This window comes from Thamnophis sirtalis, unplaced genomic scaffold, assembly GCF_051295495.1.
Source record: "Thamnophis sirtalis isolate CommonGarterSnake01/CBP01778 unplaced genomic scaffold, rThaSir2_p1.2 scaffold_1, whole genome shotgun sequence".
In the NCBI taxonomy this organism is placed as follows: domain Eukaryota; kingdom Metazoa; phylum Chordata; class Lepidosauria; order Squamata; family Natricidae; genus Thamnophis; species Thamnophis sirtalis.
In genome coordinates this window covers 160,744,336-160,765,840 of record NW_028261381.1, presented here as the reverse complement: position 1 = coordinate 160,765,840, position 21,505 = coordinate 160,744,336, and the positions used below count along the sequence as shown (strand labels likewise).

Genomic DNA, 21,505 nt, shown 5'->3' with positions numbered 1-21,505 from the left:
ATGGTGAACCTTTTCGGCACCAGGCGCCCAAACCGGAACATGCGTCTGTGCGCGCCGGAGCCCTGGAAACTCGAAGATCAGCTGGCTGGTGCGCATGCAAGTGCCGGCCACCTGGTCTTCTGGTTTCCGGTGCCAGCTGGTCTTCGCGCATGTCAGAGCCCCAGAAACACGCACTGGCCAGCTGGTCTTTGTATCTCCAGGACTCCAGCACGCAAGAAGATCACCCGGGTAGCGCACATGTACATGCCGGAAACCAGACGAGTATCTGGTGATGGCGTGCCATAGGTTCGCCATCACTGTCCTATCCAAACCCTTCTTTTCCTTCTGCAAATCTACAGTAATCATAAACATTTACTATAAATGTATGGACTGGGGGCTCAAGAACAGGACAAACAAGATTAGCCTTCAAGGATATTTTCTGTGAAAATCTATAAGTCGGCCAAAGGTTCATGCTTTAATTGCAAATGGTCTCCGGTTCCTTGGAGCTTTCGTCCAGATATTCTATAGCAGCTGATGGTGGAAAGCTCTTCTTGAGATTCTAATTCACTGCTGCTCTTTAGAGTTGATAGTAAAGTGGAATCTCAGGCCAGAGGTGATCCATCTAGTCAATATCCCTATTTCTCTTAGTCGCAAACGGATGTCTCTAGAAGACTTAGGAGCAGGACATATGAGCAGGCAAGTAGCTCCTTTCTGTTGTTGTCATTGTGTAATTTCTGGCATTCCGATGTAAGCTGCTGCCAGTCCTGGAGGTGGGAGGGTCAGTAGTTTGGTTGAATAGCTTCCAGATGTTCTAGAAGAACATTGTCTGGTGACAAGAGAGAGTTCACCCCAGAACTTGGTACGGGTAGTCCTTGATTTACAACCATTTGTTTAGGGGCTGGTTGAAGTTACAGCGGCAGTTGAAAAGAGTGACTTACAATCATTGTTCACACTGCTGCCATTGCAGCTTCCCCGTGGCCACCTGATTTACATTTGGATGCTTGGCCAATGGTTCATATCTATGGCGGTTGCAATGTCCTGGGGTCATGGCATCCCCTTTTGCAGCCTTCTGACAAGCCAGGTCAAGGGGGAAACCAGATTCACTTAACAATCATGTTACTAACTTAACAACTGCAATGATTCACTTAACAAATGTGGCAAAGAAAGTTGTAAAATGGGACAAAACTCACTTAACAAATTTCTCGCTTAGCTACATAAATTTTGGGCTCCATTGTGGTTGTAAGTTGAGGACTACCTGTAATGTTTGATGTTCTCTTAAGGAGCAGCTTATTCATCCAAAATGACTCTGGGCAGCATACAATAACCAAACAAAATAATATAAAATCAGGGATTATAAAAACAGTCATAAATATGAACAGTCTTTATTACAAATCTAAATATTGTTTAAAAATTAAGAGTTATACAAAGCACAGAATGAGTATATAAACCACATACAGCTAATCCTTGATTTACAACCATTTGTTTAGTGAGTTACAATGGCAGTGAAAAAAGTGACTTATGTATGATCGGTCCTTGCCCTTATGACTGTCACAATATCCCCATGGCCACATGATCAAATTCAGGTGTTTGGCAAATAGCAACACGTTTATGATGGTTGTAGTGTCCTGGGGTCTTGTGATTTCCATTTACGATCTTCCCCAGCCAGCTTCCAACAAGCAAGATCAGTAGGGGAAGCAGATTCACTTAACAACTAGGGCAAAACAATGTTTTTGTAAAATTGTATGAACTCACTTAAAAACTGCCTTACTTAGCAACGGAAATTCTGGTCCCAGTTGTAGTTGTAAGTCAAGGGCTACCTGTATCAACCGCAAGATAAGGGAGCCCCCTTAAGATATTGCCGGTTCTCACTTAACAACATACATTTATTTTTATAACCAGGTTGAAATCAATTTGAGGAATTCCTCAACATTAAGACAGGATGAAGCTAACCTGAATTTGAGGGTGGGAAATGTTCCGTAAGGCCACAGCAGAGAAGGCGTAGGTCTCACACAGATAGTAGTCATGGCATGCCCTGTCTGGTGTATCTAATGGGATTGGCTGATGTAATTGGGGAGACCAGTCCCTTAGATAACCCTGTCCCATGCCATGAATCCAAGTTAGTGACTTCCGTATTTCTTCCTACACTAAATGCTAGGATAGGCTACTCTAGAGCAGGGCTCTCCAACCTTGGCAACTTTAAGACCTGTGGACTTCAACACCCAGAATTCCTCAGCCATAGGAATTATCGTATTTTTCGTATTTTTCAGAGTATATGATTATACTCCGAATTGTCATATTTTCGGAGTATAAGACGTGCCTTTTCCTCCCTAAGAGGGCGTGGAAATGTTGATGCATCTTATACACTGAATACAGCTATTTTTTACCTCCCAAAGCACCGTCCCAGCATCCCATTTTTGCGAAAAACAGGCCGCTTTTTGCAAAAACGGAGGGTTTTTTGCCTTCCCTCAGCCCCCAGCAGCTGTCCACAGACTTCAGAAGGGCTGGGGCAAGGCAAAAATGCCCCTGTTTTGGCAAAAAATGGGCCATTTTTTTGCAAAAACAGAGGCTTTTTTGCCTTCCCTCATCCCTCAGCATCCCTTTGCAGACTTCAGCAGGGCTGGGGCAAGACAAAAATGACGTTTTTGCCTTGCCCCAGCCCTGCTGAAGCTTACAGAGTGCTGCTGGGGATTGAGGAAAGGCCAAAAAATTTTTTTTCTTACTTACCTCTTTGAAATCTTGGTGCGTCTTATACACCGGTGCATCTTATAGTCCGAAAAATACGGTAGATTGATTTTACTAGAGCTCTGCCCACCCAGGAAACCCAAGCACAGCTTCGCATTGTGTGCAATGGCAACTTGTGTCTGAGTGAAGGATTGTTTTCCTGCTATTGACAAATCCTTTGCAGTTATCATATGTCTAGTTCCCCCCTCCCCAAAATACTTGGATGTGAAAGCAGCTACACTGGGACTTAAGAAGCAGTGTTGTGTGTGTATGTGTGTACGTGTACGTGTACATGCATGTATCCAGTGATTCTCAGACTTGGAAGAAATTTATTACCGACCTAGACGTGTGCAAGTTTGTATAGCTTAAAGTATAATTTCTGCCTCACTCCATGCCTGCCCTTTGGGCAAAATTGGATCGTCTACCATTTTAAACAGGTGCCTCTTAAAACGAACCCAAAGCTGCTGAGTAGATGGTTTGGGGATTCTTCTGTCAGCTTCCCTGCTGTCTTTCCAAGGTCCTTCTCTCCCACCCCCTCGCCTCTCAACAAGCTTGCAACTGAACCTGCCCTCCTCCGTCATCGGCATCCACACCTGGGTTGGGTTTTTTTTTTTTTCTCCTTTGCTTCTCTGTGCAATAGAGTCTAAAATGCAGATCTTTCTCATGCAGCCTCCGGCTTCTGATCCATTCTCCTCTTTTGGAGGAGCTGGATTCTCTGATGATCCTTTTAAGACTAAAGCAGACACTCCTGCCCTCCCGCCGAAGAAAAATATGCCTCCCAGGCCTGAGCCACCCAGTGGTGAGTTATATTTCTTTTGGGATGCTTGCTCACCAATGACAGCAAAGGGTTGGCCAGTTTTTTCGAGGGGTAGGGGTGGTGAAACTCCCCGAGTTTCCTCTAAAGCAAACTTTTTCTAGGGAGTAGCTTTTTCTCTCTCCGCCCTCCCCCCCCCCTATACTTTCACTTGTTTGCTTTGATTCCCTTCACTGTTTCTGTCCCTTTCGCTCTTTCTGTTCCTCTGCTGGAATAATTGCAAGGTTTCTGGAAGCTACATATTAGTTTCTGTGCTGGGTGGCTTGAATTTTCACTTCCCAAGTTCCCAAATAAATAGGCGAATAGAAATCAAATGAAGTAATTTTATGTTTCTCTTTATTGTTTCTCCCACCACGACTTGAATAGACTGAACATTGTACGGAGTTGCTAGTTGGTCTCTTTTGTCCCTTGCTTTGCTTTTCCCCATCCTGCATGACACGGACAGGAAAAGTCACGAAATAATTTTATGACATGCAAATGTTTCTCTCTGCGGTGACCTTGTTTTACATGCACCTGAGTGCGTGCATGCATGCATGCATGCACACACAAAATTCAAAATCCCCCTTAGAAATGTTATCGGGCTGGCAGGTTCTCTTACCCTACAGCTCATAGCATCAATAAGTACTGCTTGGGTTTAGGCTTGGCTAAAGAGATCCTGGATTGCCCAATTTGGCCAGCATGGGACACGAGTAAAACAAATTACGCTTCTTCCTCTACCTTTCCAAATCTGGAGAGGATTCATTGACCTCCACAGGCTTCTTCTCACCCTGCTACTACAGGTCTTAACACAGGTTGCAGGCAGTGCTGTGCTATGTTGCTCAACTGTCCAGAAAGGAGCCATGTAACTGTACCATGCTAATGTGAAGAATCTCAAAAGTGTTTCCCTTTCAAGAGTTGCTCATTTCAGTCATTTTGGGCATCGAAACTCCCCTCCCTTTTTTTTTTTCATTAAATATCTGCTAAAAATCGTCAGTTAAGACCTCTCCTAAGAGTTCAAACAGATTATTAGTGCAAAAACAAAAAAGGAACCCAACTGCTGATAAGAGATCTTTCCGTGCTTACCGCTATCTAGCTTCTAGGTAAAAGTTGTTGAGCCTCAAAAGAGAGAAACAGATTTTTTTTTCTAAGTACAGGAAGTGTCTGTGTGGGTGTCAGTGATTGCAAGTCAGTTTAGTGTAGCCCTTGTAGGTCTGTGATCCTGAGACCAGCTGCATCAGCCCCACCCAGACTCACATCCTCTTAACAGGGTTTGAGCAGCAGGGCTCACCAGCAATATCGGAAAGCACATTCTTCTGTTGACACAGAAGAGTAGGGTGACAGCGTTCTTCTAAGCCTGCAAGGAACAACAGTAGTGCAGAAAACCTGCCATTCTTTTCAAAACATTCATAAGGCCCCATCCAGGTAATGGCTGTCTGAATCCAGTTTGAATCTACTTTTTATAAAAAAAAAATTGGCCAAGCTTTGCTCCGATTATATTTTCCGGGCACGAGTATGACTTCATGTATTTCTGCCCGTGATTACTTTCACATTGCCGCAGGCTTGCCTGCTTTTCCCTTCCTGAGCAAATCCACCAGGGACGTGACAGACCCAGGTGCTCAACCCGGGATGTTAGGAGAAGCCGTTCAGGATTCTGGAGGGCATGTCTGCTGTGCACAAAACCAACATTTGGACATTTCCCATCATCTCCAGGTGGATTTGGTTCAGCATCCTTGGGCTGCAAGTGCCTCACTTTCTTACGGAGACATGAGGCTAGAGAGGTGGCAAGGGGTTCTGCCGAAGCCAAGGGACACAATGAAAGAGGGAACACTTTGAACATAGACAAGGATGCTTTTTGGTGGTGAGCCAAGTATCCAGCTATTGCAAGGAAATTAGATGGCTTTCGGTTGAGCAGATCAATCACAGTCTAATTGAAAGGCCACCCTGGCTGAGGCTTCCCAGAATTGCAATCAAACACAATGTGAGATTAAAGCAAGTCTTTTCTAAAAGGTGTTGCTGCTATTTTATCAGTAGGATGAGAACAGAGCCATTTTTTTTTCCTCCCTGCAGATCCTAGAACTAGATGTGTACGATATGAATATGCTTGCAAGATTCTGGGGATGAGCCGGAAATAGAAGGGAGGCTGTTTTCTCCTGACTGAGAGGGGCTTCCCTGTATGTTATCAGACATTTCAAGCAGTGCTCTAGTAAAAGTGCTTTCAGGAGCTCAAAGGGAATTTGCAAGATAAGCTTCCTAATCTGTTAAGATGTGTTTTCAGAGTCCATAATTTAAGAAAGCTTAACTGATTAATTTGTTGTGCTGAGATTGCAGTTTGGGATCAGGTGCTTCACCTGACCTGAAATTATGTGGCTTTAACACTGCTGAGCACCAACATTGAAAGAAAGAGGCTTGCACACGTGTGAATGTTGGAAATCAGTTTCAAAGACCGAACATGGTGCAAGATTTGGTATATCACAGATCTTTGAAACGGAATCCTCAAACAACAAAGATATGCCCACGTGCACAGATATGCCGTTAGCCTGTTCCACCTTCATGAAAAGTTTGCTTTGGTGAGAAACTGCCTTTGCAGAGTTGGCACCGTTGCTTGCCTCAGTGGTTAACGCCTCTGCTTGTGAATTCAGGACCTAAATTCTATTTTCCCATCACTGGAGGCCATTTCTTGTGCTGCAATATTTTTTAAAATCCCATGACGCATCACCACTTTCGGTAGCTGGGTTGATCTATTTGGACACTTAAATTATTATACCTTTTTATTTACGAGCTACTGATGTTTTCAAGACGGCATCTAGCTTTCAGGTTTCACAGGTATCGTCACAGGTTTTGTGGCTGGATTTTCTCCACTTGTACCGTTGCCTTGTTTTAATGGCTAAGGGGAAATCCTCAAAAAGGGTCTGGGATTGTCCTTTATGTGCAGGGTGAGCATTCTAGCCCCCACTCCACCCCCTACAAATTGGACAGCTTAGAGTGGCTGCACTTGCAGAGATGAGAGATTGCATGCTAGATGGGGAAACTCGTGTTTGCCTTGTTTTTGGCAGTCTAAAAAGGTTGGGTGGGCAGCGAAGGCAAAAAAAAAAAGGGGGGGGAACCCAGCAGTGCCCTCAGCTTGCATAGCTGTCCCAGGCAGTCCATTGAAGTACCTGCAAATGCTGGGGAAGCTGAATGTGCACACAAGTAGCTCGGCTTAGCTCCGCTCCACCAGAAAGCTCTCTATTCCTAGATTGCACAGAGAACTTTCTGAGGGAGCTGAGTTGCTTGCGGGCACATTCAGCTTCCCCAGCATTTTGCAGGTACTTCGATGGACTGCCTGGGACAGCGTGGCAAGTTGAGGGCACTGCTTTTTTTCTTTCTTTCTTTCTGCCCCGCCCATTTTTTTTTCTTTTGGCCTCTTGTGACTATAGGCAGGAAACCCCACCTGAAAAGGAGGAGGCTGCCGTGAGATCTGGCAGGATGGGGGCCACTTGTGCCCATTAGCATCAGCGTCTCTGGGGAGGGACCAAGGCAGTCACAATTCTGCCTTGTGCCCTTTGAAGGGGAGAGCAGCAGCCTTGCTTGTGAAAAGATCAGGATGGAGCCCTTTCTCACCGAAAACGATCGGTGAAGGCCTCTCTGGCCATCTCAGCCGTGGCACCAATGACTTTTTCGCCCTCCCCAACAGCCTTTTAGCAGCTCTTGATACTATTTCCCAAGGTGCTTCCTGTGCAAATCTGATTGTGGTCTTGGCCTGCACACAGAGCAAGGAGAAATAGTAGAATAGGGATCCATCACTTCAAACTTATTTCCAGATGGGCCAGAAGTGTGTGAGGAGGGGAGGCTAGTGCCATTCTCTTTCAGGTTTAGGTAGTTTTCCCTTGAAAAAAACATCCATTGGGGAGTCAGGCTTGAGCAAAGGGCAGAGCAAGGTGGAATAGGTTACTGCTTACCTGGAATTATTCAGGCCTCCTCCTTTCCCATGTGCAGAAGATGTTTCGGCACTGTTTTGTCCCCCCTCTGCATTTCCCACTGTTTTCTTGTGTAGACTGGACCTGCTCTGTGCTTTCTCAGGTGAACCCAAATGTTGATTAAAGTTCCCAAAAGTACATGGGAGGATTGAGAAAATGGCTCTTTTTTTTTTGAGGTGGGGTGGACAAAACAGAAGAGTATTTTTTTAAAACTGAGATCTGCCTCCTGATCTTCCTTATTTTAAGACTACTGGGAGATTGGGGGGGGGGGGAGTTGTACCCAGAATAACTTGTCTAGCTTGCCCATGAGTTTGAGGTGGGCTGTGGATTGCTGTCCCTCTCTGGACACCGGAGCTTCTTGGCAGGCTGCTTCTGAAGCTGGTTTGCAGTGGGATGGCTGCTTTTGGAGAAACAGACATCCGATGCCACCCAGTGCAGCTAGAAGTTCCGTGGCTTTTCTTACATCATGAACTTTACAACATACCGAAAGGCGGTGGGTGGACTTGGGTGGAAGGTTCACCACCTCCCAAGAAGTAGGCCATGGGAACAGTGCCTCACCGGAGAGGCCCTAGAGAACCACTGCCAGCCAGAGCAGAAAACGCTGGGTGGAGGCTACCCCAATGGCCTCACCCCAATCGAAGGCAGCTTCGCTGGAATAGAAAAGGGAAGTTGCTGCGAATCTCTGCTGCGGCAGCTGCCACAAAGCCACTCTGCACGTGCCTCCCGCTTTGAGCCTGAGGTTTGAACTGCCATGGAAGGTGCTCTGAGCAACTCTGCCAGATTAATTAGCAGGCTCGGCCAAAGACCCTGTGCATTCCCCTCCTCTAGCCCCAGATAGATGGGAAGAAGGCCCTCCTCATCGCCCCCATGGGTCTTTCCTTAGAGCTGCAGGGGTGGGAGGGGGGGGGGGAAGCTGCCACTGCTTGTTTGAATTTTTTCCCCTGCATTGAAAACTGCTGTTTATCGTCATTTTGTTGAAGTGAGCCCTCTGTGTGGTTTGTGTTCACCACTTAGGCAACTGCTGAAAATCTTGTGGTTTTCAGCCAAGGGACCTGTTTTACTAGGGGGGGGGGGAGGAGGAGGAGGAAGAGAAAACACATTAGGCAGTGATAACAAGAGAGTACTTAAAATATCAGCAGCAATGCGTGTTTTTTTTTCCAACCCTTGACAGCAGCCCACTTGTGGTATTGATCGTCGTAAGAAAATTATTCTAGCTTTCTTTGAACTGCATCTGGTTGTTGTTTTTTCCTCTCTTTTTTTTAATGCCTAGCCATCCTCAGTCTTACGTCCCCCTCGCCGCTCGCAGGATTCCTGAGCAGCCCCTGAAAGATACCAGATGGTATTAGATTTGTCCCAGCCAAAACAAAGAAACAAAAAACCAGGGTCTCTCAGTTGGGCTGAAACTTTTAGATATTCTTGGGGTTTTCTGTAGGATGACTTTGGTTTTGAGTAAGGCAGACACGTCGGGGAGGGGAGACAGTTATTAAAAGCAAGGTCCCACTTAAACCTGGGCCCGGTCTGGCTATGCAAATGCCGCCCCCCCCCTCTCAATTTTAGCCCCTCATGAACTCACTTGTAGGGCAAAGTGGTGCCAGTGGTGGACATTTTACCTTCCTGGGTAAGAGTTAGATATTTTTTTTTTCCCTATGGTAAGTAACCTTTCCCTTTCTTCCTTTTTGTTCTTTCCTTCCTTCTCCTTTTTTTTTCTCTCTCTCTCTCAACCTTTTCCAGGTAAAAGTCCTCCTGTAAGCCAAGTCGGGTCTTCCAATTTTGCCAAGCCCCCCGATCCATTTCAGCCATTCGGGGCTGACAACAGTGACCCGTTTCAGAGTAAAAAGGGGTTTGGGGACCTATTTAGTGGAAGAGTCCCGTTTGCTCCTTCCTCTTCAAGTAAACCTCCTAAAGACTCTTCCCGGGGGTTTGCTGACTTCAGCTCTGTAAGTTAAGTTCCTTCTCTCTGCATCAACAGCTGCTTTTTCCTAAGCTGCTAACAGCAGTGGCCTCTGGGCTCCCGTTTCTGTTTCAACTGCCCCTCTTCTCCTTTTCCTTTCCACAGCTTTTTGTCTCTTAATCTTTCATGCTGTCTCCCTCTCTCTCTCACACCTGATGTAGTTCTGTATTTACTTCTGTATTCCAACACTTCGACATATCAATAAAGAGAGTTTGAGTTTGATGATGCTGCTAATTAGAGAGGTTTGTTTGCTTGCTTGTCTAGTGGAATACTGCTTTTTCTTCCAAATTTCCAGAGTTCTTTGGAGGCCTTGAGAGGGAGCTACATCCTGAAGCTTCCTTAAGGAACTTCTGGAATCCAGAAAAAAAAATGCTGCTTATTATAGTAACGTTTTCAGCATTTTTACAACCAAACACTTTCTGTCTGTATTCCACAAATTAACATGAGGGCTAATAATGGTGCCTAGATTTTGTTTCAGCCAGTAATTTGCAAGGACACAATAGACCTTTATTTTAACACATTTAGTAGACATGTGCATTATATAACCTGAAATAAATAGCAAACAAAGCCATGTGGGAACGTAGGTAGTTTTTAAACAGCCTTCCCCTGCTTGTGGGCACCAAACATGATTAAACTACAACTCCCAGGATGCCCAAGGACCACGGCCAATTGCTGGGACAGCTAAGAATTAAGAATGTTATGATTGCTACTTATTTAGAAAGTGTCAATTCGGGGGCAACTGTTTTGAAGGGAATAGAGAAGACCAGAATTCTGATTGACTTCCTTGTTCAGAGAAGGACCTGTCTCAACAGTGTAATGTTTAGGAATGAGAATAATAGAATAGTAATAAATGCCATTGTTGTAGGTTTAGATGTACCAAATATGTAGAAACATGGGAGTGGGAATTTATAATCAACATATTGAACTCAGCAGTTAGGCACTGAGGATATATATGGAGAAGTAACTTTACTGCATTGTTAGAATCATCAGGTGTACAAAGTGGTCTTCTATCTGTTTCAGGCTGCAGAGTATATCTGCTGTTGCCCCTGTGGTGGCAGGGGCATCCATATGACTGATTGAAAGACAGGATGGTGATTGTAATTACACAATCGAAGCTCTATACTAGTGTCACAAAGTTGGCAGTGTTAAGATGTGTGAACTTGGACTCCCAGAATTCTTTGAGTTGTATGTCCACATGTCTTAAAGCTACCAAATTAGATTATTATTTTTAACCCTGAAGAAATAGAGACTATTTGGAGCTAAGGACAATCCAATCTTTAGAAAGTTCTCAGAAGCAGTAAGGCAGAGGTCTTCAAATTTGGCAACTTTAAGACTTGTGGACTTCAATTCCCAGAATTCTCCAGCCAGCTATTCTGGGAGAATTCTGGGAATTGAAGTCCACAAGTCTTAAAGTTGCCAAGTTTGAAGACCTCTGCAGTAAGAGAATGCAGTAAGGGAAGACCTCTGCAGTAAAGGAAGCAAATTTTCAATATTTGAGGAGTAATGTACCCACGGAAAGGTGCACGATCCATAAAATGGATGAACAAGGAGCATGCCACAGCATTTCCCTTCCTGATCACTTCCCAGAAAAGGTTACACAGGGATATGTCCAGCCTAGTTTAGGCTAAGCAAGTAAAGATATTTCCATGGTTCAGCAGAACATTATGGAGAAGCAAAGGGTATCTGTTTAACATCTGGTTACTTACAGGTCTGGCTTCTAGTACTAGATTTTAGATGAATGCTGGTATGATTGAAGTTCAACTGATAAACAGGAAAACCCAAATAACACAATCTTGGTTTTATTTTGTCTTTTCAAAGACACTTTCCACCTCTTGTTTTCCTCATTGGGCATTCAGTTTCTCAGCAGAAATTGAACTATGCACATGTAAAAATTACTTTTCCTTCCCCCCCCCCTTAAAAATAAACAACAACAAATCCTGTTCTCTTTCTGGGTTATGCAATCTTTCTAAGAGTCTGGGGTGTTGAATCTGCCCTTTGGTTTGCCACCTTCGGTATGACAACTCATCCAAGCCGTGGATCCTTGAATAGGGGCACGAGACAGAGTCACCCTCTTCTCCTCCCCAAAAAAACTTTCCCCCTCACTTCTCAGAAAGAGCTTGTGTAATTCGTTCAGTGGAAGTAGTCAGTTCTATCTCTCTCTCTTGGCACTGCATGTGCTTGCATGCCTGCAGCTTCTCCACTGCAGAGAACAAGGAAAAGGTTCACCAGGGCCTGGAATATGTTAAACTCCATTCAACCTAAAGCTTTATATAGTTCCTGCATCCAGCTGGGTGCGTGTACATGAATGGGGCAATGGGGTCCGTGTACGTGCATTTAAACCTCTTATGCTGAAAATCTGATTATCCCTGGCCAGCCATGTGGGGATTTTTATTTTTTTACAATTAATTCCTACTTGCATCGTAACACTGAATTTCACTTACAGCTTGTATGTGCGGTTTGGGGCATAGCATGCATCTGTAGCAGCAAGGAGGATGCTTCTGATTTTTCTTCTACTGTTACTTTGAAATACTAGCACCGAGAAAGCATAGAGGATGTTGTTTTTGTGGGCTGAGCTTTGCATCCCCACTGGCTTGACGTTGGTTTGAGTCCTCATCTCTTCCTCCTAAGGTCCATCAACCACAGCTTCAGAAGGTTGACCTTGCTAGCTTCTGTCACGCCTTGTGTCATCCACGGCCTGCAGAATGCAAAATGAATCTTTGCAAAGGCTGTGAGTCCCAGCAACTGGCATGCTTTCCACTACTCCAAGCTGGGGAAAGCCCTCTGGGACTCATTGACCTTTCCATTGCTTGCATTGCTTGCAATTTTAGATGGGATGGGCTTCATTGCATTCCTGATTCTCCCACGCCCTTTGGAGCTGTCAACATGACTCTCTTTTCAGGTGTCAAGCACAGAACTGAGCCTTGCTAGAGAGAGGAAATAGAGGAAATTTTTTCACAGCTGCCTAACAGATAGAAAACATGTTTTTCCCCCCTCCTGGTATAGTCAAGTAATAAGATACCCCCTTTGATCAGGAGGTCAGGCTATTTCTCTACAAGGAAAAAACCAAATTATGTGTAGAAAATTGGCAACTGATTTCAGGCAGACAACAGTGAATTCTTCGTTGTGAAATGCATAATGAATTTATGGAAGAGATGAGATAGGCATTGGGCTTAGATAGATTTACATGAGGAATCAGACATATTTTTTGAAGAATGTGACTACCATACAATATATTAAATATAAGGAAAATCGTGTTCAATCAGATTATGGGCCTTTAATCCAGCAATTGTAGTGAGAAGGGCAGAAGCAGGTCCTGAGGACAATTAAGGTGAGGCACTATTTGATACGGGATTCATTACCAGCATTCATAGGCTCTATAAATCATCTTTAACTCTTTTCATTGTGGTGGCCACCATTGTGGGGCCCGAAAGACCAGATCCACATGTGAAAGTTAATTTAATTTATTGCTAATGGCCTATGTATAGGAATCCATCTCATAACAGTCAGCACCTGGTTAGAATTAGATACGGGTCAATGGCACTTAAAGTGGGGTTGGACTTAGTTCACTTGTAGCTATGTAGAGATTCTAGGCTGACTTCTCTTTTCACGCCAGCCCAGGTTCTGCCATTCCTTCTGCACTATTGTATTTTCTGATAATGAGTTCTGTAATTTGTATTGTAGGATCAAATAGCTATTCTCGACCTCCTGTTATTCAACTTAAATTGAATAAACCCAGATTTTAATTCTGTGAAAAAGTGAAGGCAACTTCATTCCTTCTCCAGCTCCTTGAAATTTTGAAGATAATTTTTCCAAATCTACCATATTCCCTTGATAGTACAGTAAGCAGAACTACTGTGTGTTGTTGAACCATATAAAATGTAGCATATCAGGTTAACATTTTCATTGAGCTTTCTGTGGTGGCCACAGATCTCTTTATGTGACTGGCAAAATGCCCATTTTCTTTTGTTTGAAGACATTTTTTGAAATCTCACTATTCCTTTTTTATTTATTTAACCATTTTAAATTTTTTAGTATCACCATAGAATTATAGAATTGGAAGAGTGCAGCAATAAACAATAGCACTTACACTTATATACCACTTCATATTGCTTTACTGCCCTCCCTAAGCAGTTTACAGAGTCAGCAAATTGCCTCCAACAATCTGGTCCTCATTTTACTGATCTTGGAAGGATGGAAAGCTGAGCCAACCGTGAGACCCTCAGGTTGAACTCCTTGTTGTGGGCAGAGTTATCCTGCAATGCTGCATTCTAAACACTGTGCCATTACAGCTCCTGAATGGTGCAGATAAGGAAATTAAAGCTGCATGACAGCTGTCCAGCCTGTGTTGAAATAGTTCCAAGGAAGGAAATCTCCTCTTCTGAGTAATGAGTAATTGGTTCCACTGTTAAATTCAATGTGCTGTTAGGAAGTTCAGGTTTGTGGTGTTTTATTCTAAACATTTAGCTAGAATTCCCTTCCTTTCATCTTCCTAGCGTTATTCCCACAGGCACAGGATCTGCTTTTCGGATTGTCAGATATGCACGATCAAAAGCAGCATCCAAGTCATGTCTGCATTTTAGCAGATATGACTGTAGGCCCATGGGTTGCAACAAAAACAAACAAATGACCAACCGGCTTGTCACCTGTCCACCCATCAGGGCAGGCAATTTTGGTCTGTGTTCAATTCAGTACCGCCCTGGTGGGTAGGCAGTATCCAGCAGGACCACTAGGAGGAGCAGACCTCACGGCATAGAAAATCCTTCCTATAACCTCATTATTCCAGGTTCCGCTCTCTGGGATATTAGGAAACAAGTTATGGCTTTCTTTCAGGTACAGTTAAGAGTATTGTTATATCTTCTCTTAGCATTTGCTTCCCAGGATTAAGCACATTCAGCTTCTAAATCTTCAATAGGACTTGATTTCCAGTCCCCACACATTGTCCTTACTCCTTTGCTCTGAATTTGATCCAGTGATCAAAATCTTTTTATTTCCAAATGTGATGCTCAGAATTAAAAATATTCAAGGAGGAGGTCTGGTCTACATAGAATAAAATAGAATAGTTATTATTCCAATACCTTTTTCCACAGATAATTTTGCTCCATTCTATGCCTCTGCATAAGAATTTCATTACCTAAGTACATGATTTTGCATTTCTGTCTGATGAATTGCATTCTGTTTCAGGTTTTCTAACCCACCAAGATAGTTTTGAATTTTATTTCTCCTTGTATACAGCATGTAGTTCATCCATCTGCAAATTTGAATAAGGATACCCTATATTTCTTCATCCAAATGATTCAATTGTCGGGACCGGGGGCGGGGGGGGGGAGATAGAGCTGCACCCTGTGACACCTTGCTGATTCTCCCCTCTAATTTAAGGAGGAAAATCACCCTTTGTGAATTCTTATTGAGCCAGCAGTGTATCCACTTAACAGTCATGTCATCTAGCCTTCTCCTAATAAATTACTCAGAACAATTAACCAACAGGATTTCTCAAAGGTGATACCTAAAGATTTGGGCAGACCCTTAGTTTGTTCAGATGCAGTTCATTTGATCCTAGATATTTTAAACTCATTCCAGGTAAATGAGTGTTCTGATTATTTTTCTATACAATTCAAACTTTAATCCACCTGTCTCATCCCATTCTGGTGGCATAATTTTCCTCTTACTGGAGAAAACTGAGGCAAAATAAGAGTTGAGTCGCTATTTTTCCAAACCCTTTGTTATATTTTACTATTTTGTCATCAGCAAATATGAACCATCTAATTGCATGTTCTTTTTGTTTGGATCATTTTGAACAACTTAGAAAGTACTAGTTCCAATACTGAGGTTTGGTAGTTTCTTTTCTTATTTACATCATTCTCTTGCAAAAGCTGCATCGTCTATTTTTTTTCTCCTAACTCGAATATTCCTTCATAAGAGGAGTTTTCCTCATCTTAAAGTGCTACATTTCCTCAGGATTTTTGGTAAGCCCTTTCAATGAAAGATTTTTCAAATTTTAAGTATACATTTGTTTTATTTATATTTAGTATCTCTGTGCAGCACACTCAGTATAGTCATTTTATAAACAGATCTGCTTGAGAGCTATAAAGAACTTGAGAGTGTAAAGATAGCCCTGCAAAACTAGGCTGAAGACCTGTCCTTATTCAAGACTAATAGCAAGTAGAAATAGTAGACTGCTTAGTAATGGATTCCTTGGCAGAAGTTGGATTAGATCAGAGGTGTCCAACCTTGGTAACTTTAAGACCTGTGGACTTCAGCTCCCAGAATTCTTCAGCCAGCCATGAAAAGTTGAAGTCTTAAACCTTGCCAAGTTTGGACATCCATGGACTAGATGATCTCCAGAGTTCCTTCTATTTTTCCTTTTCAACCACATTCTTGCCAAATCATATAATGTAATGTAATATAATATAATATAATATAATATAATATAATATAATATAATATAATATAATATAATATAATATAATATAATATAATATAATATAATATAATATAATAAAATAGGTATATATGTATATGTATATATATGTATATATATGTATGTGTGTGTGTGTATGTATGTATGTATGTGTATGTATGTGTGTATATATATATATATATATATATATATATATATATATATACACACACACACACACACACACACACACACACACACACACCTTTGCAGTTTTATATAACTGTTGAACTTGTTTTGGTTTATTCTATTAATACATGCTTTGAATAGAAATAGAAATAGCATATACTTATATACTGCTTATATACTGCTTCATAGTGCTTTACAGCCCTCTCTAAGTAGCTTACAGACTCAACATATTGCCCTCAACAGTCTAGGTCCTCATTTTACTAACTTTGAAAGAATGGAAGACTGAGTCAACCTTGAGCCAAGTGAAGGTCGAACTCCTGGCAATGGGAATGCAGAATTAGCCTGCAGTATTGCATTCTAACCACTGCACCCCCATGGCTATAAACGTATATTTGCTTCTTTCCATTTGTTTCAAGAATATATCCAGCCCTAGATCTTGCCTACTGCTTAGGATTAAATGAAAATTGGCAGTTCATCGATTCAAGTTTCATGACTTTGTGTTTAATCTTTTAGAGTTGTAGAATTTGTACCTCTTTATTTTGACAAGACATGAATTTGAAAAGTCATGTTAGGTTGCTGCAGTAATTTAGTCTGAGAATCATTAATTTCAGTTATCCTCATATTAAATTGCTGGAATGATTTCTCCTTTAGGTTCCTTCCTAATTTAAGTTTCCCCTTCAAGATTTTCTCTAGTGCTACAGTACTGAATTAATGTGGATGCCAAGTATGATTAGTTGCTGTGACTCTATGATGAAGTCTCTTTCTTCTCCAGTTTGACATTATGTTCTCTTGATGTACTGTACAATGTCCCACATTTACCATTACTTCTTTCCATATCCTGTCCTTTAGAAACTATGTCTAGAAGTGAGTACATTACCATCATTATAAGTTCCTGTATAAAACTCCCCCATCTTGCTTTGAAAACCAACAAATAAATATAGAAATATCTAATTCTTGGTGTTTTCATCAAGCATCTTCAACAAATGCCTTTGGCTTTCTTGGACCTTACTTTCTATACAAATGAAGGCAAATATATGTGTCCCAGGACAACATTGCAGGAACCAGTTTGGGTCAGTCATCAGGGCTAGAGATTTTGCCTTCCGAGCTTTCGAACTCTGCTGGAGCCCATTTTTAGGGAACTTCTCTCTAGTTGAAGAAAAGTTCCCTGAAGGTGGGCTCCAACATGAGTCCGAAAGCTAGGAAGGCAAAATCTCTGGTTCTGATGACCGACCCAGATTGGATCCTACTTACTTCCTATTTCCGTGCTTTCTCCAACTGGACAATTAAAAATAGTTTCATCCACAATACTTGGGAGACAGTATTTTTATTTCAGGGGGTCATTTTAAAAACTGTACACTATCATCTTACTGTTCAGCAGCTGTGTGCCTGATATCTAATTCAAGAAATAAAAGAGGCATTGGAGGAGCGGTTCCTCTTTCTTCACTAAACTGGTTGCTCCGGAGAAGATGGAAAATTGACAGGTTTCGAGATGTTTCTTCTTAGAGCTTCAGTTGTTGTCTTGATGCATGGGATGGATGCCCTACACATGATTTTAGTTCTGTCACATTTGACCTGAGACCTTGTAAATACCAATAAAGGAGAATGTTTGCAGGTTGAAATGAGGAATCCTTGATGCTCTTTGGGCTTGCAAGAAAACAACCAAACTCAAGAGAGCACCAATGACCCCGCACCTTGTACTTAGTTGTGGCCTCAATGTGTGTTAGCAAAGGATTGCAACATTTGTTTATTTGTTATGTACTGTATTTTTCAGAGTATAAGACGCACCCCTTTCCCTCAAAAAAGAGGCTGAAAATCTGGGTGCGTCTTATACAGCACTTTTGGTCTCCCGAAACCCCTCCCCCTTTGCAAAAATGGCCGTGCATACCCTTTAGGTGGCTTCCAGAGTGCTCCTGAGGGCTGGGGAGGGCAAAAATGAGCAAAAACCAGGCTGTTTCTTGCTCATTTTTGTCCCCCACCCCGCCCCCCAGGAGCACTCTGGAAGCCTCATAAAGGCTATGCACGCCCTTTTTTTTTTTTTTTTTTTTTTTTTTGACAAAAACCACGCCCGTTTTTGGGAGGTCTGCAGAGTGCAAAAACTTTTTTTTTTAATTTGCCTCTTCAAAATCTTATTCAAAATGCTCCGAAAAATACAGTATTTGTTAGATTTATGCAGCAGTCTGCCTTTCCTCCAGAAGGCAAAGGTGGCGTATGTAGCATTACCTCTTCCAGTTTTTCCCCCACAACAACGACCCTGTGAGATAGGTTGAGCTGAGAGAAAATTATTGGTCCGACTGAGTTTCTGGGGTCAGGGGTGGATATAAACTCATCAGGCCTTGTCTCATCAAAAATTTAATCCCTGCACTACACTGGTTGTCTCACAGATACTACTGCTTTTATACCAGATTGTTCATCCATCCCTCCATCCTCTGTTTTGCCTTTCCGGCAGAATTTTGGTCTCGGGCCGCAAAATATTTCTCATCTCATGCTCCCTAATCCTTGTTAGAATGACATTGTGTGCGTTTTTCCCTTTCTTCTTCCATTAATACCAGCTTGTAATGGAAAATGAAGACAGCAACAATGTCCATAGTTGTAGCCTGTATCAGATATGACTTTGAATCTGAACGAGACCCTTTGGGACCCTTCCCACACAGCAGAGAAGGAAACTTGTGGGGTCTCTAAGAGTAGTTCTTAATCTCTCTGGTTATGATTGCTGAGAATCCACTAACATTTTGCAGTATCACCTGTACCTAACACAAGCCACATTTATTTATTATGTATTTATTAGACTTTTATCCCACCTTTTATTGCTTTGTAAGTAACTCTTTCCTTCCTCCTATTTTCCCCGTAACAACAACCCTGTGAGATGGGCTGAGAAAGCGTGACTGACCCCAAGTGGCCTAGCCAGCTTCCTAGTCATGCCAAAAGTGAGACTAGAACACTCAATCTCCTAATGAGTGGCCCAAAGTCACCCAGCTGCCTTTCATGGCTAAAGTAGGACTAGAACTCACAGCCTTTTGTTTCTAGGTCAGCACCTTAACCACTACACCAAACTGGCTCTTATGGCTAAAAGACCAAACACATGCACAACATTGCCATCCAAGCCATGAGCCATCCTGCCCCAATGTTAAGAGCAATCTTTGGCCTGATCCTAGATTCATGGGCCCTTGTCGGGGATTCTCTCTTACAAGATACAAACGTTGGGTTTTGCAATTTTTTAAATTGTTTGCTAAGTCTACTGTAATTCAAAGTTACTTTATGCAAAAGAGTTATTTTATGTAATTATAGTGCAGGATCTTAACATAACTCCGACATTAAAAAAAAAACAGTAGGATTCAGAGGTGATAGGGAGATCTAGTATCAAGCAAGATATGTAGAAGAGTTTGGGGCCATAAAGGAAAATGAAAAATTAGTAGGCAAGAGAGTTCAAGTCAAAAAGATGTTAAAAGCCCAAGCTAGAGAACATTTTGGTTTGATTGGTTAACGGGTGAATTGGACCAATGATACAAAAATGGGTCAGAAAGAGAGCATTTGATTACTTAGACCCAGGATGGCGAACCTATGGCACGCGTGCCACAGGTGGCACCCGAAGCCATTTGTCAGGGCACATGAGGCATTGCCCTGTTGCACTGGCTAGCTGAGTTTTGGCTTTTTTTAAAGCCGTTTTTTGCCCTCCCCAGGCTCCAGAGGCTTTATAGGAGCTTGGGGAGGGCGAAAACATCCTCTCCCCTCACCCCGGAGGCCCTCCAGAAGCTTCAGGAGCATCCCTGAAGCCTCCGGAGTGCAAAAAAAACAGCCCTACGGGCAAACCGGAACTTCAGGAACAGAATTCTGGTTTGCTCGTAGGGCCGGTTTAAGCCCTCTGGAGCCTTTAGGGGCCTTCCAGAGGCTTCCCTGAAAGCTCCGGAGGATGAAAAACGATGCTACGAGCAAACCGGAAGTCCGTTCCTGAACTTCCGGTTTGCACATAGTGCCATTTTTTCACGTTCCATAGGCGTCAGGGAAGCTCCTGAAGCTTCCAGAGTACCTCTGGGGGGGCGGGCATGGGAGGCTGTTTCCGCCCTCCCTAGGTTCCTATAAAGCCTCTGGAGCTTGGGGAGGACGAAAAAAGCATGCAAAAAATGGGGGGGGGGAGTGCCTGTCATGTGTGCATGCACGCTGGGGGGGTTGCGCACTTCATTATGGGTGCGGCACGCCCAAGCACGACCCCCCTGCGGTCCCACCCTTATGGCACGCGAGCCGAAAAAGGTTCGCCATCACTGACTTAGACCATCTATATCAAGGATTTGTTTCGCTGATCAGAAGAAACAGCAATTGAGGCAGGATTAAATTGAAAGCAGGTCCTGGGAAGGTGGGGGGGGGGATTGTTAATCGATGCCTGGAAGAAATAACGGGTGGAGAATTTTGAGTAGAACTAGCCAAGAGCAAAAGGTTTCCCGGCCACTCTTGGCCTCTTCCCTTCCCTACTTCCTACTGATACAAGTCAGGTATGGAGGGTTGTGGGAGGTGAATCTGTCCCCAAATGCTGCTGTTGCTGCTGCTGCTGCTGCTGCTACTGCTACCACCCTGGGCTTTTTCTTCTCTCTTATCTTGTTAACCGAGTCTCGTTTTTGTTACTTCTTTTAGCTTGGCAATGAGGAGCAGCAGTTGGCGTGGGCCAAACGGGAGAGTGAGAAGGCAGAGCAGGAAAGGCTGGCGCGATTGCGAAGACAAGAGCAGGAAGACCTGGAGTTGGCCATTGCACTCAGTAAGGCCGACATGCCGACTTCTTAAAAGCAAGGGTGGCCCATCAAGCAGACCTATTTCCTGGTACCTGTTCTAGATCCCTGATGCCCTTGGGCCATTTTCCTTTCCTTTCCTCCCCTCCCCCCCCACCCCTCCCGTTTTTATTTCATGACTTCCAGCTACCTGCGGGGCTGACCGTCGAGGAGCAAACTGCATTTGATGGGCTTGGCTTCACGGCGGCAGCCTTTTTGTTTCGTTTTGTTTTTAAATTAAGTTAGACTTTCTAGGCTGAAAATGTTGCTTGCAAGAGAACTTGCATCGGCCCCATCCCCACTGACTGCCAGATTTTGCTGCGCTGCGGAAAACAGTAGCAATTAACGGAGCTGCCTCTCGAAACTTCATCTTTTTTTTTGCCGAGGGGCAGCGCAGTCACCGAAGTTGCCACTCACCTCTGGGTTCAAGGAGAAGTGTGACCTTCATAAAGAGATTGATGGTTTTTATTCTGTAATTAAGTCTCTTTTAATTTTCTTCTGTTGGTCAGTGGCCTGAAATACAACTCGTCATCAGAGTTCCTTTCTTGTGCATTTTGTGCTTTGTCTTAAGAGAATAACCCCCTCCCCTTAGGTATTTATAAGTTGGAGGGTAGACGTTCATCAAACCATAGGTTGCAAGCTCAGACGATAGGATGCTTCTCCCTGAAAAAGCCCTACCCCATTTATAGAAAGCCAACTTGTCAGAGAGCAAAAGAGGATTCCAGCTGAGTTCTTTTCCCGAGATGCTAGTAAGGAGAGAAGGCC

General features: G+C 43.2%; 1 protein-coding gene across 11 annotated transcripts in view; it reads left to right on the top strand.

Annotated features, from left to right (window-relative positions):
* Nucleotides 1-21,280, top strand: part of EPS15L1 (epidermal growth factor receptor pathway substrate 15 like 1) — a 56,552-nt gene extending 35,272 nt beyond the window's left edge. For 4 of the 11 annotated variants that reach the window (XM_087729427.1, XM_087729441.1, XM_087729420.1 and 1 more), the window contains 4 exons: nt 628-675; nt 3,370-3,499; nt 9,181-9,386; nt 20,610-21,280. In XM_087729427.1, the coding sequence (XP_087585553.1) occupies nt 628-675; nt 3,370-3,499; nt 9,181-9,386; nt 20,610-20,756 (531 nt within the window). In that variant the 3' untranslated portion in view covers nt 20,757-21,280. The remainder of the gene's footprint in view (nt 1-627; nt 676-3,369; nt 3,500-9,180; nt 9,387-20,609) is intronic. The other 7 variants (XM_087729494.1, XM_087729485.1, XM_087729450.1 and 4 more) reach the window with 3 other exon arrangements.
* Nucleotides 21,281-21,505: the final 225 nt, after the last annotated feature.